This window comes from Arachis stenosperma, chromosome 5, assembly GCF_014773155.1.
Source record: "Arachis stenosperma cultivar V10309 chromosome 5, arast.V10309.gnm1.PFL2, whole genome shotgun sequence".
Classification (NCBI taxonomy): Eukaryota; Viridiplantae; Streptophyta; class Magnoliopsida; order Fabales; family Fabaceae; genus Arachis; species Arachis stenosperma.
In genome coordinates, this window is record NC_080381.1 from 117997272 (window position 1) to 118014198 (window position 16927).

The 16927-nt window shown below is 28.0% G+C and overlaps 1 protein-coding gene across 4 annotated transcripts; it reads left to right on the forward strand.

Annotated features, from left to right (window-relative positions):
• Nucleotides 1–7375: 7375 nt before the first annotated feature.
• On the forward strand, nucleotides 7376–13790 carry LOC130979627 (LOB domain-containing protein 25). Of its 4 annotated transcripts, none has more exons than XM_057903104.1 (3): nucleotides 7376–7602; nucleotides 11516–11578; nucleotides 12852–13790. In XM_057903104.1, exon 3 carries the CDS (start codon nucleotides 12869–12871, stop codon nucleotides 13391–13393), a length of 525 nt encoding a protein of 174 aa, XP_057759087.1. In that variant the 5' UTR covers nucleotides 7376–7602; nucleotides 11516–11578; nucleotides 12852–12868; the 3' UTR covers nucleotides 13394–13790. The 4 variants fall into 4 exon arrangements, with proteins under 4 accessions (XP_057759087.1, XP_057759089.1, XP_057759088.1 ...); XM_057903106.1 differs by lacking the exon at nucleotides 7376–7602 and adding an exon at nucleotides 10958–11245 and having other exon boundaries at nucleotides 11516–11582; XM_057903105.1 differs by lacking the exon at nucleotides 7376–7602 and adding an exon at nucleotides 10960–11144.
• Nucleotides 13791–16927: the final 3137 nt, after the last annotated feature.

The following is a 16927-nucleotide window of genomic DNA, read 5'->3' on the forward strand; positions in this document are numbered from 1 at the left end:
ACATAATACAAAAATACTAAATTATGTGTCTTTATCTTTTTATATCTTATTTTCAGTGTCTTATTTTATGATCTTTTCAGAAACAAACACAACTAATATGAACAATAGACTATATATCAGATTCACTAAATATAAATAAACTTAATTAATTTAAAATTTAAAATTTAAAATTAAAATTAAGTCCTATTTTTAATTTATTATTTACGTTATTTAAAAAAAAAAAACGTGTTAGCCTATCCTTTCTCATTTGGATATTGTCCTGTGGAAAATGCATCATGCGTGACCTTTGAGAAAGACCCGGCATGCATGTTCTTTGGTGGAGGAAATTTCTTCATCATTATATTATGTGGAGTATGATAATAAATAACTCTTGAATCATTTATTTTATGGTAAAAAGGAAAGAAAAGAAAAAGATGGATATTCTTGTTTATATATGGAGTAATAGAAATGATGGATTAATTGATATGCTGACATCGTTAAAGATAGAGATGCTAATTATGATTCTCATCGGAACAAAACTTTTCTACGTCGGCAACTCATCCTTATTCCAAAAGACTCGCATTTAAAAATATTATCAGTATATAACAATTAATTATTAAATAAATTATTATATATTTAATAATTAATATATATTGTATACAAATAACTAGCTAATTTAATAATTAATATTTTGTATATATATAACATAGTTGTTCTTATTTTTATATTTTTTCATTTCAAGTCATGTAATTTTAACGCGAGTGTTTGATTGATGAGCGAAGTAATTTATTATTTTTTATTTAGCTATAAATTAATCTTAGTTTTAGACATAAATAGCCTTCAAATTTTGGAATAACTATTATTGTTCTACGCATTATAATTGGGATAAGTTAATAAAAAATTATATATATATATATATTGTATAAACACACAAAAAATTAGATATTATTATTAAATTTAGATCATATGTCATAGTTGTAGAATACAAATTTGTAAGATTGAGATATAAGAGACGAATCTTTTTGTTTAGATTTGGCATCTTCATATGATGAGAGCGTATACATGCAAGAGATCGAATACTCTGACTTTTAAGTCAATCGTAATATAAGATTATGATTATAGATCACTAAATAATATACATTTGCCATATATTAAACCGTTTATTTAATTTAGTGTTTAGAAGGTAAATTTAGAGAAGATTCGAATAAATTAGTATAGAATATTCACAAAATTCTGCTACATGTATATTTTTAAAAGATCGACTGCAATTTTAGATTCAATCTAAAAGTTAGAAGATAATATTATTCAACAATACTATATAATTATAAAAAAATATATTGTGTTTATAATTTTTTTTATTATGTTATTATAAAAATAAATTTGATTATTCTGATGGTTTATTATTTTATTAAAAGAATAAATAAAAAATATTTATAAATATATACAAATAATTGATTACTATTTATAAATTAAAGTTTATGGACATTATTATTTTTATAAAAAGATTGCATCGTTTTAATTTTTAAAAGTTCGATAAATTTAAAAAATTGAGACATTTATTTAGATGTTAACTAAATACATTAAATTATAATAAATGTATGAAGATTTTAAAAGTGAGAAAATTAAATAATAAAATTTTGGAGGGGACGAAAAGATTCAATCATATTGACTATCCATGTGGCATAATGTGGTACGAGTTAATTAATTTGACTTTGAACTATGTAGCCTCTTGTTTGTATGTGTATATATGAACCGTGAAGCATGCATAGTTAGTTAGAGATGATGATGATGGTGCATGCATGATAATCAATAATGGAAGCTAAACAGTGAATAAATAATAATAATAAATAAGGGTTTTCACAATAATTGAGGGTCAATAGTAAGTACACAATTTCGGAGGACAGAGATTTGCATGGGATATGTTTTCTAATCCTTAAAAGCAAACCGTGATCTCTGCAAAAAGGAAAGGAATAAAGAGGAAGAAGCTAATAAGAACATGGATGCATATGAGACGGTGAAAGTGATTTTTTTTTTTTTTAGTTGTAATTTGTAAAGTTTTATTTTGATTCTTGACGTTTGAGTTAAGTAGTAATTTGATTTCTAATAATTTAAACGTTTTAAATAAAATTAATGTCGTGTTATCATTAAATTTAATATGAATAATTAATAAAATGATAAATATAAACGCTCATAATATTATTTTTATATTGCATACTTTTTTTTGTGTTAAAAATATAAACATAATCTTTTTATAAGTTATAACATTTTTTTTTGTTAATTTTTTTTTGTAAAAAATTTTTTAAATTCTATCAATTTATTATTAACTTTCTAGAATTAAAGAGAATTTTTTTACATAAGTGATTACTAATGGATTAATTTTATTTATATACTAAAATCAAATATTATTGACTTTTTATTTTGCTAATTGTTCATGTCAAATTTAACGATAAAACAATATAAACTCGTTCAAATTTTATTAGGATTGGAATAAGATATTTGAAACTTGTTGAGATTACTAAAATAAAACGTTTAAAATGTTAGGAACTAAATTAGTACTTAATCCAAATATTAAGAACCGAAATAATATTTTATTTTTTTTATATTTTATTTGATAAACAATAGAATTAAAGTCGAAAAAAAATTAAATAAAAAACCTCCGGGGCACAAATACCCTTTCCGTATCCATCAAATGTTAATAAAAATAAATAAAACTATAAATACAAAAAAAAAAAAAAATAGCACAAAATCAGTAATCTGGGAGTGGCCATGGTTTGTCGCTCCATCAGCACACATGCTTTCTTCTCTATTAGTGTGAGGAAGTTAAACGCTCCAATAATTTAATTGTGTGTGTAAAAATAAAATCTCATGAAATAGCTAATTTTATAACATTTTCCAATTGTTTAACATGGAATGTGGTTGATGTACAGTTCACTCTTCCTAATTAAATTAACAGAAAGTAGTGGGAACTTGCTTGTTTTTAATTAGTAAAAATTAGTCGATTTTAAGGTTTAAAGTTTTTAGTTTAGAATTTATATTAAGATTTATGATTTAGGGTTTATAAGTTAAGGTAAATAAAATAATTTTAAAAAATTAATTGATATTGGATATTGACTAATAAAAATTAATTTCATAGCATTACTCTTAAATTAAATATCAACTTCGACCTTTTAGCATTTTTTTAAGATGAATTTTGAGTAGTTCTATACTTCTGCAGTTCTCTGATAGTCCTCGATGAGCTTGGAGCAATCTCTTTCTATCCCTTCTCTTTTCTGTTGATTTGTGATTTTTAAAAGTTTTTAAAAGTATAAACTTAATTCTGTTTAAAAATCTAACTTGATACAAAATTCATTGACGAGTTTGTTAACAAAAAAAATAATAAAATTGTTGACAACTTAAATGAGCTTAAACTAATAAAGTATGCGTTAATATTTAAAATGATCTCTGAAATTTAATCTTTAATTTAATTTGGTCCTCTCATTTTTAATTAACTCAAATTATATTTTAAAATTTTAAGGCGTGATGGAAAAATGACGTGATACATTTGTTTCCCTCTTTTCCTCTCTCTCTTTGTATTCTTCCTCGATCGTGAAGTAAACCCAAATCTCCATTCTTCAAAATCATAACACAAGACTCACGCCACTGTAATTTTCCTCCACCACAGCCGTCGAGTCACCTCCAACCCCAAACTCACTACATACTTCTCATTTTTCCTCTTCCATTCAACTTCACATAAAAGTCTTTTATATTTTGGAAGAACACGTCAAGAAAGAACCTTCCACTCTTCTTTTTTCTCCTTTCTCTCTCTTTCTCTTCATATCCACATTAACTGTAACATACTACTACACAGAACTTTACGTTTAAAATTGTAAAATAGAAGTGGTGAGGTATTACGATCTCTAAAAGTAAAATATATACATATATATAATTGAAAAAGTTTGTAACTAGGAGCCTTGAAGAAAAGTTAAGCAAAATCGCAAAAAGGAAAAAATGCATCATCCTCGAAAACGTAAAATCGGATAAAACAGAGAAAGATAAGACATATATATATATATATATATATATATATATATATATATATATAGAGTACCAAAATAACAGGATATCAAACTTTAGACTCGACCTGCGAAAGTAAAGTCGGCCGGAGAATAACATACACATACATATAATCATATCTAGAGTATCCCAAAAGACATAAAATAAGCCCCTAATTCCAACAACCCAAAATATAACATCCCAGTTTCGCTTGCCATAAAAACCTCCAGACGCTCATCGAGATGCATTTCGACCTGCATCTGAAAAAGACAACACATGTATGGGATGAGAACTAAGGGTTCTCAGCATGGTAATGATGCCCACATAAATAATATATAAGATCTTGGAAAAGTCATAGGCAATTCTAAAACTCCAATACTCATATTTAAAACTTAAGGAATAAGCTAAACCAGAATTTAGGTAAACTGTCTAAGGTTCTCAAATTCCGAATCTAATCCTAACTCAACACTTCACCTTCACCTCCTCCAACCCCCCGAAATTATGGTGAAACTGCCCTTATCACTCCTCTGCCAAATGAGGAGACTATCAATTGTTCAAACACAATCAATACAGTGAAAGCACACACATATAGAGTACATGTACAACAATTAGGCAAATAGCAATTAGACATAAGTGAACAATTAGGCAATCCAAAATAATACACACTCAAGCAAATCATTCAAATGCATATGATGTATGCTTGTTCTACGGCTGATGATATTATCTGTCGGCTACATAGCCAGCCCGACATGTCCTGGTAGATAACCGTGGACAGTTCCTCTGTACGTGTATCCCCAAACTCAAAATTAACAATGGGAAGAATCCCAAGCTGACATGGGAAAGACAACACCCCAAACTCAATTCATATATATGTGCATGCCCATGGGAGAACCCAGAGAGTTAAAGTGTCCGGTCACATCTTATGTATAGAGGGTCAACAATTGTCTCAAATATGCAAGCCAAATAGACTTTCAACTCATCATTATCAATTATCATTATCATCATCAATTGTCTCATTCATCATTCTCAATATTGTATTATTCTCAAAATTGCCTCATTCATTACTTTTATCATCTCATCAAATCAAATATCCCCTTCTTCAACTCCTCTGATACCAATTCTATCTTCTTTCACTCATTAACCATTACTTCATAACACAAAACCTCACTAATAAATATTAAACAGAGTTTTTAGAAGTTTGAAAAATCAGAAGAATGGTTGGTAGTTCAAAAATAATAAATTTTCATCAAAACCGTGTATTTTGGAGGTTTACAGGCTTGTCGAAAAGGTCAAATAGTGAAAAATAGTTTTTAGTGTAAAACAGGATGGTGTGCATATGCACCAATGTGTGCGTGCGCACGCAACAGCAAACCTTTCCGTGCTTGTGCGTATACATCATAGTGTGTGCACGCACAATCCAAAACACACTCCCTGTTCTGTGTATACGCACACACACCAAAAATTTTGGTTTTCTGCACTTAGAAAAAATTTAGTTTTCTGCACCTAACTTCCAACGTCCATAACTTTCTCTACAAAACTTCAATTTTCACAAACTTTAAACTGTTTTAAATCTCTTGACATTATCTTCATTGTGGAACTAATTTCATTCAAATCCAAAATTCGAGACTCAAGATATAGACAGCCAAAATTGGTTAAAAATCAAGTTTTACCAACAATCACTAAAATCTTTATTTTTCCAAAACCTCAACTCATATACCATTGTTATACATCGAGAACCTCTCCAATGCTCCCAAAGTCTTATTCATCTATTTTTCAAACACTTTCCATTGTCAATGCATTCAATTTCATCAATTTTTTCCAACAATTTTCAACCCAATTTCAAACATTATTCATTAAAATATCATCAATCACAATTTATTATCCTCATCAATCATTACGAACATCATTAGCTATCATCAACCTCATAAATAACAATTACATACCTTCACATTTTTATAATAGACTCAACATATTTATTAAAAATCACTAAACATCAACAATCACACCTAGTGACTTATCCTGCGGTAAACTAGCTTAAGTTTTCACATTACATTATACGTTATCTACGAGAAACCAAAACCATGCCTTGGCCGATTCCTCGCTAAGCTTGGAATGTAACAGCCCAGACCACCCGCTAGCACGATATTGTCCGCTTTGGCACACAAGGCCTTACGGTTTTACCTTTGACGATAGGGATGATAGCCGAAACCTCCCACACTCACTCGTCAAAACACGTCATGCTAGGGAGAGGTATCCACACCCTTATAAAGCATGCTTCATTCTCCTCCCCAACCGATGTGGGACCTTACAATCCACCCCCTAAGGGAGCCTAGTGCCCTCGCTAGCACATCGATCCGGGCTCCAGCTTTGATACCATCTGTAACAGTCCAGACCACCCGCTAGCACGATATTGTCCGCTTTGGCACACAAGGCCTCATGGTTTTGCCTTTGATGATAGGGATGATAGCCGAAACCTCCCACACTCACTTGTCAAAACACGTCATGCTAGGGAGAGGTATCCACACTCTTATAAGGCATGCTTCGTTCCCCTCCCCAACCGATGTGGGACCTTACATGGAACGCCACAAATACCACCGTTTCACCAATAGCCAATGCACCAAACGCTCACCAAAACAGAAGACCCAGCCTCTAAAGTTCCAAAATCAAGATTTCAACACCACCAATTTGGTTTTCAATACATATAATCCAATCTAATACCAAATAATGCCACTCAAAATAAACTTAGGGTTCATAGTCATTAAGAATTCACAAGAGTTAGAGGTTTCTCACCTTACCAGCAAAAATTTGGGATGAGATCCGGCAAGTTCACAATGCTAAAACGATCCTAAACACCGAAATTCAACAAAATCTCAAAAATTAAAACCTTAATTTCGAAATTAGGAGAGGGTGGCTGAGCAAAAAATAGTGAGGTATTTACTAAATTATTCTATGGATTTTGTAGAGCTCGTCACGGCGATCGTGTGGCCGCAAACGGTGCGACAATCAGAACTCTGGATTGAAAGATATGCCAAATTGAATGAAGAACAAGGGTTTGGAATCAATGTTCTTCTTCCCACAAAGTTCTCAACATGTTTCATTAAAGGAGGGGAGAAAATGCTGAAGTTCATTTAAGTGTGGGCTAAAATGGATTGAGTCTTGGGTTCGGTTTGAGTCCGATTCAACTGGTTCATCCTAATTTTGAGTCAAAACCTTTAAAATTAGTGTCAAAATTTGTATTTTAATGATTTCTTCCATTCTAAACTATAAAATTTAATTTTCTAATTTTTTTAAATAATAATAATTTATTGGCCAATTATTTATTAGTTTCGCGAGTTTTACACTAACAATCCCCTATTCTCTCCTCCTCAAGAAAGAACATGTCTTCGTTAACACCTTTTACTCTACCATCGTCATTTTAAATCAATTGTGGCTCCTCCAAAGTTAAACAATTATGTCTCCTCTAAGCTCTTTTTCTCTGTCAACAGCAACAAGGTGCTGTAGATAAAGCGCTTGAAGTGGAAGCTAAGGGTAATGAGAAAATTGAAATTGGCGGCGTTTTAGTTCTCTTCATGAATGATAAAAATGAGTCAGGTGCCAATTTCAATTCTTCATCTTTTGTTTTTCTTTATTACTCGACAATATTAGATTCCTAAAATAATTTATCACTTTTTGTTTTTGAAAAATTTGTTATACTAATTACATCATTTAACTCTAATTTGCTTTTACTTAAAATCAGAAATAAACGTATTTTCCTTTTCTTCTCAAGCAAAACATAAATCTTCTTTGTCGTCTTCTTCTTTCTGGCATATAGAAAGGAAAAAAAATCATATACTAGAGAATAAATTAATAAAAAAATATACAATAGGTTTGGATCCAATTGTGTATGAGGACTATAGTGGAGCTTGCTTTGGAATTGATCAAGGCTCCACTACATGTTATGGAGTGGTTCATCTCTTAGATTCTCTCTTAATTGAAAAAAGTTTTAGATTTGATTTTTGATTCTGGGTTGGTTTTACTTCTCTTTTTACCTTCTCTTTTAAACTAAATCTGTCACGTTATTTTTTGGTGACGGAATTAAATAAAAAAACCAATTTAAGTCACGCCTTAAAATTTCAGGATACAATTTAAATCAATTAAAAATTAGAAATCAAATTAAATTAAAAGTTAAATTTCAAAACCTACCATACAACCGACATTTTGCGACAATTCTGGAGTATATATTGCGGCAATTTTTAACTGCCGCCAAACATATTGATATTTCAAAGATAAAAATTAGCTATCTAGTTTTGCTAGAAAACTATCTTTTGTAATCAGCCAATAAGTTAAAGGATAAACGAAAAATTAAAAAAATAGAAATATTCTTAATTTTTTCCCTATATTTGCCTTTGAACTGAATTAAACCAAAATTCTTTTGGCGTTTACTCATTTCATTTGTTCTCTAATTTTTCTACTAATTTGAATGGTTTTTTTCACCAGTTTTTGGTTTGATCAATTCGATCAACCGATTCGAATCGAGTTTTAGAATCATAGTTTGTTCACAATAAAATGCATATGATTTCCTGCATTTGAGAAATCTATACCATTTTTGCAATTTGCATTTTATTTTTACAATTCCTCCAACATGACCAAAAAAAAAGGAAATAAAAAAGCGTTAGGACTAAAGTGTGTTCTTTTATCAATCAAACGGCATATTTAAAAGGTAGAAGTATGAAAAGAAAAAATAAAAAATGTCATCTTTCTAAGTTTTTTGGGAGTAGTCCTTAGCTTGAGCGAGCTAGATTCCTAGCTAGCTATATTTTTGTTTCATAAATTAGGGTATTATAAGAACTAACATACATATATAACAACATCACGCTTATAAGAGAAATGCATCATTAGCTTGAATAAATTATTAATCATATTATTCTTCTTTATAATAGCTTAGATACCTATATCTAAGTATATCTGGGAACTAATCAAATTTATATACTTCAAAAGCAAAACAACTTAAAAGGTTTCATTATATATTTATATTACCTTATTTGGAAAGAAAAAAAGGAATATATATAATAATAATTAAAGAGGAAGGAAATACAACTTTAATAAAAGTTCCACTAGCACTACTCGGCTACTCCTATTATTTGTCCTACATATTAAATAAATTAAACCTTACTTTTTTGCTTTCCTCCTTTCATTTTTTATTTCAAATAATATTATAAAATTAGGAAAATATCTTTTTAATTTAAACATAAATGTATATATAGGGTCATGTTACATTACCAACAATTTTATAGATAATATATACCCAACCAAAGAAAAAACAAATAAAATTAATTAATCGAATATGATCCTACACTATACTTTATGAAGAAAAGGCAGTGAAAATAGAATTTTTAATTATATGATGACTAAAAATTATTATTGATCACCTAAATTCTTTTATTAACTAAGAAGATTCAAATAAGGTGTATATACGTATATAATTTCTAATTAATTGTTTATCTGTATTTTTAATTAGCACTTAATTAGTTAGTTAAAGGTACGGTTTAATTTCTTGTGAAGCATATTTAAAAAATTAGTATATTAGACACACATGTCTATTTTGATGATTTTAAAGTCTTAAAAGAATAAGTCCGTTTTTATTTGCTAAAGGTAGAGCGATGTCTATTATTAAACAATCAAATATATTTAATCAAAATTTTGTGTGTATGTTTATTATGTAAGGAGTATTACGTACCCTCTCTTTATATTATGATATAATCACACTTCAAAAATTAGTTATTGGTATAAAAAGTTCATATAATTCTTGACGAACAAGCAGGCTTTTACTAATAAAGACTTAATATTTCTTAATATTATTAAGCTAGTTAATATTATATTATTGACACTTCAAATTCTGACAATTTTATGGAGATAATTTTAGTGTCATGAAATTTTTTTTTAATTAAAATGGATAAAAAGAGGCAATATAAATTATTATATTTTTAATATTTGTTTTAAACAAAAGTTCTTTTTAGGTTAATTATTTTGATATAAATTTTTTTTTGTCTTATGCTTTTTTTATTTTTGAGTAATATATTAAGAATTGAACTCTAAATTTTTTGGCTATAGAAATTTAATACTATATTATGATGAAATTATTTTTTCTAAAAATTTAAACTAATAAAAAAAGGTAACATAAATAATTATATCTTTAATATTTAAAAGACTAATATTTTAGTGTTAAAAAAAAAAGAAATTAGTTTAAATATAAGACAAAAATAATAAAAAATGTTAACCCCTTGAAATTTTTCCGTTGAAATATTCTCCCATTAGCCAGAACCATATTCAACTAATTCTCTACGATTATAATTAACTCTTAATTAAGTGTAAGTTGAAGAGAGAATAATTACTTTCCAAATTACTCAATTATTCTTAAATGATTTTTTCTATTTTTATTTATTAAAAATTAATTTATATTAATACATCAATATTTCATAAATAAAAAGAGAAAAAATCGTTAATTTAAAAAATAAACAATGATTAGTAAGTGAGGAGAATTAATTAGTCATCGACAAAAAAAAAAATCAAAATTACTCTACTTTTTCAATTGTCTCTTTCCTTTTTTTATTTAAGAAGGAGAGAATAATTAGAAGAATTTAATTTTAACATATTGACAATATACAACCATTTTACATATATATTTAATTATGTAATATTATATTAATAAAATAAATATTTTTTATATTAACGATATAAATAATTATAAAAGCACAAATATAATTATATAATTATATAAAATATTTTATACCGCATACATAAAAATTAAACCTATTCATTATTAGTACAATTAACTTTACTATTTTGAACAGTGTTTTTATTTATATTATATATGATTATATTTTATTATAAAGGTAGTGTCATAGTCATTGATAATTTTCACTAACATTATAGCACCCGTTATCTTTCTCATTCCTCTCTCTCTCTCTCTCTATCTCTTTGGAATTGAAATGCTCTTTGTCCCTAACACTCTCTGCTGTCACTGTATTTGCGGTTTTCTCTCATCTTGTCCTGCAACTAATTAGGGTTTCCCCCATGAACTCTCACATCCATTAATAGTACTCAATTTTTCATTCCAATCCAAGATATATCATCGATCTATCACACCCTTCAATGTAATTTTCTTTTTCACTCACACTATAAAGGAATATAGATAGATCTATATAGCCCTCTACATATTCTTTCTTCAAAATACAAAAAACCAATATATTATAAGGTAGGTATATATATTATAGTTTTTTTTTCCTTTTAAATTGAAATTATGTATTTAATTTCTCTTTTTTTTTTTTACCTTTAACCGTTTTTGCTTGATCTTTATAGAAATTAATTAATAGTGATTTGAGATTTGATCTTTGCTTTTATTATTATTATTATTTTTAAAGCATGTCATAGTAATTTTTTTTTTCTGGGAGTGAATAGTTGAGTACATAGCATGATTATTATTATTATTATTATTATTATTATTATGCATATGTTGCTCCGACAGAGAATAGTTGAAAATTGAAGGAAGTTCCAACACACGTCCAATTGAAGTGAAAAAAGATTCCTGGTAGGTAAAACTTTCTTGTCTATGATCTTATAGCTATACCTATTCAATTCCAATTCATCAACATCATACCCTAGTCCTATCTAGCTAGGCTGGATCAAAAGATATTATTTTTATGTTTTTAATTTTTTTTTTTAGAATTATATATGCTTATGCATATATATAATCATCCAAGTACTATATATACTAGCTAGTAATTAATGATTATTACATGTTTAATTTTTGCTTAATTAATTTCATTTTGCTTTTGTTCAAATTCAAATTAAAATTAAAAACTGGTTTTAATTTTCTGGGTAGGGCAGTCTGAGAATCCATGATGAATATATAGTTGCATTTGGATCCCATTAAGACTGCTTAAGCCACACAAAGTAAACCAAAGTTTGAAAAATTAACATACCACAGCTTCTGAGAAAATGATCCACCTATATATCATTCTTGATTGGCTTCTTCTGATCTCTAAATATGTTTTACTTGGAAAAGATTAAATTCTGATGAATTGTTGATAAATCACATATATATGCACAATTGATTCAGTAGTTGAGATAATAATTAAGTTTATATTTAATTTCTTGAATTTCAGTGAGATATGTATATCTCGGTGAATTTTAGTATAATTATGTTTATGATAATTATTGTGGCTATAAAATTGTATTAAAATTAAAAGTATACTTATTTTTTTATATATTTTGGTAATATTTTTTAGCAATATTTTTTAAAAATTATTGTTAAATAATAAAAAATACTCTAACTTTACTATCACTTTTTAAAATGTCATAATTATCGTAGCCAACATAACATAAACATATTAGGAAGACACATATATTTTATCCAAATTTAGAATTATGTGAAGATATATGCATGTATGTATGTGATCTTTTTAATCATTGGATATATATACACACAAAAATTTTCAAATTATTAAAATGAAGTTCCAATATATTATGGCAGGGTTAATTTGCACAGGAAAAAAAAACTCTAGCTATGTTATTTGAGAGTAAGCTATGTAGGTTATTACATTTGATATCTGATTCATGGTAATAAAAAAAATACAGAGATATTAAAATATATTAATTTGTTTGAAAATAAAGCAAATACACAAAAATACATAATTTTCTTTTAATATTTTATTTATGAATAATTGGAGACAATAATGAACACTAAAAATAAAAATGTGCACAACTTTATGTCTCATTTCTGTGTTTATCTCTTCTTAATAATTAGCATATGATTTAATTATTTGTAATTGAGTATGATTTTGATGAGTTAATTTGTTAAGGCAAGAAGATCATATATATGGCTTCATCATCTTCTTCTTCAAGCTACTCAAATTCTCCATGTGCGGCATGCAAGTTCTTGAGAAGAAAATGCTTACCGGATTGCATTTTCGCGCCCTATTTCCCGCCGGAAGAGCCTCAAAAATTCGCAAACGTTCACAAGATCTTCGGCGCAAGCAATGTAAGCAAGCTTCTAAATGAAGTTCAGCCTCATCAAAGGGAAGACGCGGTGAATTCTCTTGCATATGAGGCTGAAGCAAGGATCAAGGATCCAGTTTATGGTTGTGTTGGTGCAATTTCAGTGCTCCAAAGACAAGTGATTAGGCTTCAAAAGGAGCTTGATGCCACAAATGCTGATTTGATGAGATATTGCAATGAAGTTCCTAACCCTACTTTAGGAAGAAGGAATAATCATAATAATAACAACAATAATAATAATTTGGGTGAAGGAGGTGGTGGTTCTTTTTATTTCCCTTCTTCTTCTTCTTCAGCTTGGAACAATGATGATACTTGTGGTGGTGGGGATGGTTACCATAGAGGTTGATTTGATTCATATATATCTATCTAGGTATATATATGTATGTGAATCTAATTATTAGTAGTTATTATATGGTGATATATATGAATACTCACGTATAATTGTCTTTATATGAAGTTAATAGTTAAAAAATATATATTAGATGATAATTTAGTCAAACATATTAAATCATCTAATAGTTTTCAACTAATAACTTCGTATAAAGTCGACTACACGTAAATTTCGACTTTATTATAAATGTGCAAGTTGTTGTTGTACGAACACTTAGGGTTTACTTGCTTTGGTAAAGTAGTATTTGGTGAAGGGGTCTCAATGTGTTTGTATATATGTAAATGTTAGTGTATGGTTTCTCAAGGTATATACATAATGTATGAATAAGAGTTTTATTATTTATTCCACCTAATTAATATGGTTTTAATGATTGTTAGTAATGGTTTTCTTTTTATTTGTAAAATATAACTGCTCTAGCTAGAAAGTCGAATTTAATATTTTCAAATTATACTCCTTAATTATTATTGCACTAGTTATTATAATTACTTTTAATGTGTAGTTATTGTGTCATAAAAAATGCAACTAAACAAACATTATATATTATTTATAATAATAAATTTAATAAATTGATTTGAACTTCAAAGATAAAAACGGCTATCATACACGCCAATAGAGTGTATGCAGATTATAAATTAACATACCACATAAAAGAAAAAAAGTGATATTCTAAATTTGTCCCTAACAATATTGTATTGGATAATTTAATATTTAATAAAAAATATTGACAATTGATCCATGATTTAATTAAATTGTCTAAAATTTTACAAGAAAAAAGATTAATTTGTTTAATATTATTCTAATAAAAATCATAATTAATTTGTTATTTTTTGTGAATTAAAGAATTAATTTATATAATACCAAATTTAGTTATATATTATGGATTAATTTAAGAGATAGCTATGAAAACTATATCCAAGTGGCCCCACACATGGCAAGTTCAAGTTCAATGCCGACTGACTAACAATATTATATGTAAAAGTCTCCAAGAGGTCTTAGCTAAATAGAATCTTAACTGGTCTTACTTTTAATTTAATTATTATTTTATTTTTATCATTCAACTAACATACATATATTTATACATTATTATACTATTATTGGCACCAAAACCTTTTCAAGCATGCACTCCAAAGTCCAAATTCATGCATGTACCGACTTAATTAAATATTCCTATATATAGGTCAAGGTCTCCAAAAATGGTTTTCACTAGATGGCTACACAACATGCTATGCCTCATTATATATGTTTAACTATCTATGCATAAATAAAGGCTACATATATTATAGCCTAATATTAATAATACATATGAATTTGTACTAAATTTTATATGAATTTAACTGGCAATATCAGGAAATTAAATAATGATTGAAAGTTATTTCATTTAGTTAAAATTTATAATTTTATGTATGTAATATCTATAATTACATACTTATATTATTAGCATGAGTATGTAATTATAAATATTACACATTTATTATAATGGTAACTAGTCAATGCAAAATAAAATAATTTTAAACTAATTTTTTTAATCTTTCAAATACTTTTAAAATTTAATTTTCCCATATTAACGGTATAAAAAGTTTTTTTTTTTTTGCTGTCATTCAATTATATATTTTCATATTAATAAAAAGAAACAATGTTATATACTCAATAAAATTTATTATTTTTGGTCAATATTTGGTCCATTTTAAATATTAAAATCTAAATTTTAAATCACAAATTTTAAATTGTAATAATATAAAAATAGAGTGTTGATCTAAATTAAAATATTGACTAATATTAATAAAAATATTAGTCTCTAATATTTCTCTAATAAAAGTAATTAATTTTTAAATATAGTATTTAAAAAGCTATTTAAATATATAAATTTAATTGATGATGATTTGTAAAATTTTTAATACTGTGATCAAAATTACATCAGCAAAATGGTATATTCTAAATTCTAAAATATATTACTAATAAGAATGGCTGTCATTTCTCTAATAGGTTTAGCTAGGGTATACTATTTTGCTGACGTAATTTTAATGTAATTCAAAATTAAATTTATTTTATATTAATTATAAAGAGGAAGAAAGAAACTTATTATTACCACCTATATGTCCTTATAAATTATTATGGGTCTTACTTTTTCAAGATTTTCATTTAAAATTGCAATATGCTTAATGTGAACCAAACAAATTGAAGCGGTGGGTGTGACCTTAGCACAATTAATAATTCATATGACCTATCCTTTTAGATTTCATGCTGGTCAAAGGCAAGTTGAACTGTTAATTTGTTGACTTTAATTTCCCACTCTAGCTACAAAGACATAACATACATATATGTCTTTAGCTTATAATAATTATTATTAATTTCTAAGAAAATGATGGTCCAAAAAGGAATATTATTGTTACTCGTACGTGATGGTGTTGCCGCGAAACAAGCATTTCACCATGTCTTCTTCTTCTTCTATGGCTCCGTATTACAACATTATTATCATTATTATGAAGTTTGATGCAAAGGGACATGTAATATATTATAGGATTCTTGAAAGGGGGTTGTTATTTAGCTTGTTTCTATGCTTGCATGTGAACTGAATGTGACTATATTGGTACATATATAATATTTATATATAGAAATATAATTTTCATTGTATAATTTAACCTATTAAGTTATGAAAAGTGACGTTCATGGTGCTGCGGATATACCGGGTACTTTTCCATTAATTTCACCTATCTTATTGTCCATATGAGTTCTGTCAATAAAAATATGAATAAAGTGAATAATAGACTGTATTTTAAGTTTACTAAAATAAAAAATATTTCACTTCATTTATTCACTACAATTTTAATCTCTCACCTTGTTATTTTTCTCTCATTATTATAACTGCTTTATTTTTTATTCTCTGTCGTGTCATCACTAACGCACCTCGCCACGACCATCGTCTGAAGAAGCAATGCACCGTACTGCTGCTGCACCTTCTTCTCTCATGTGTCGCGTCATCTATGTGCTCCTTGCAACTGACACTACCGCTGCACCTTCTTCTTCCTTGCGTCGCGCTCCCTGTTATCAATGCCGCTGTTGCACCTTCTTCTTCTATGTGTTCTAGTGTCACTATGCGCTGTCTTCTCCCTTTTGTCGCACCGCGACCGTGCTCCCTACAAGCAATGCCGCCATTCGTCCTCTTCTTCCCTGTGTCGTGCCGCGCATCCCGGACGAAAAAGTTGGTCCTCTTCATGTGCGTTTGGTCACGTTTGTGCTCCCTGAAAGCAACACCGCAATCGTCCTGAATTTTTTTCTGTGTCGCGTCATTTGAGAAATCAACGTAACTACTTGTATGTCCTGTGATAATAATGGATGTTTCTTTTTATATTTTTGGATGCTTCTTTAATGATGGATTGGATATTTCTTTAATTTTAGAGGGATGTTTCTTTCAGGAGCGCGACACAAAGGAGAGGCGCACGATGGAGGATGACGACGTCAGGGAAAAAGAGGCGATGCGACGATGAGGAG

Bases quoted from the DNA above. Each gene is read 5' to 3' on its own strand.
- LOC130979627 (XM_057903104.1), top strand. From the start codon at position 12,869: ATGGCTTCATCATCTTCTTCTTCAAGCTACTCAAATTCTCCATGTGCG.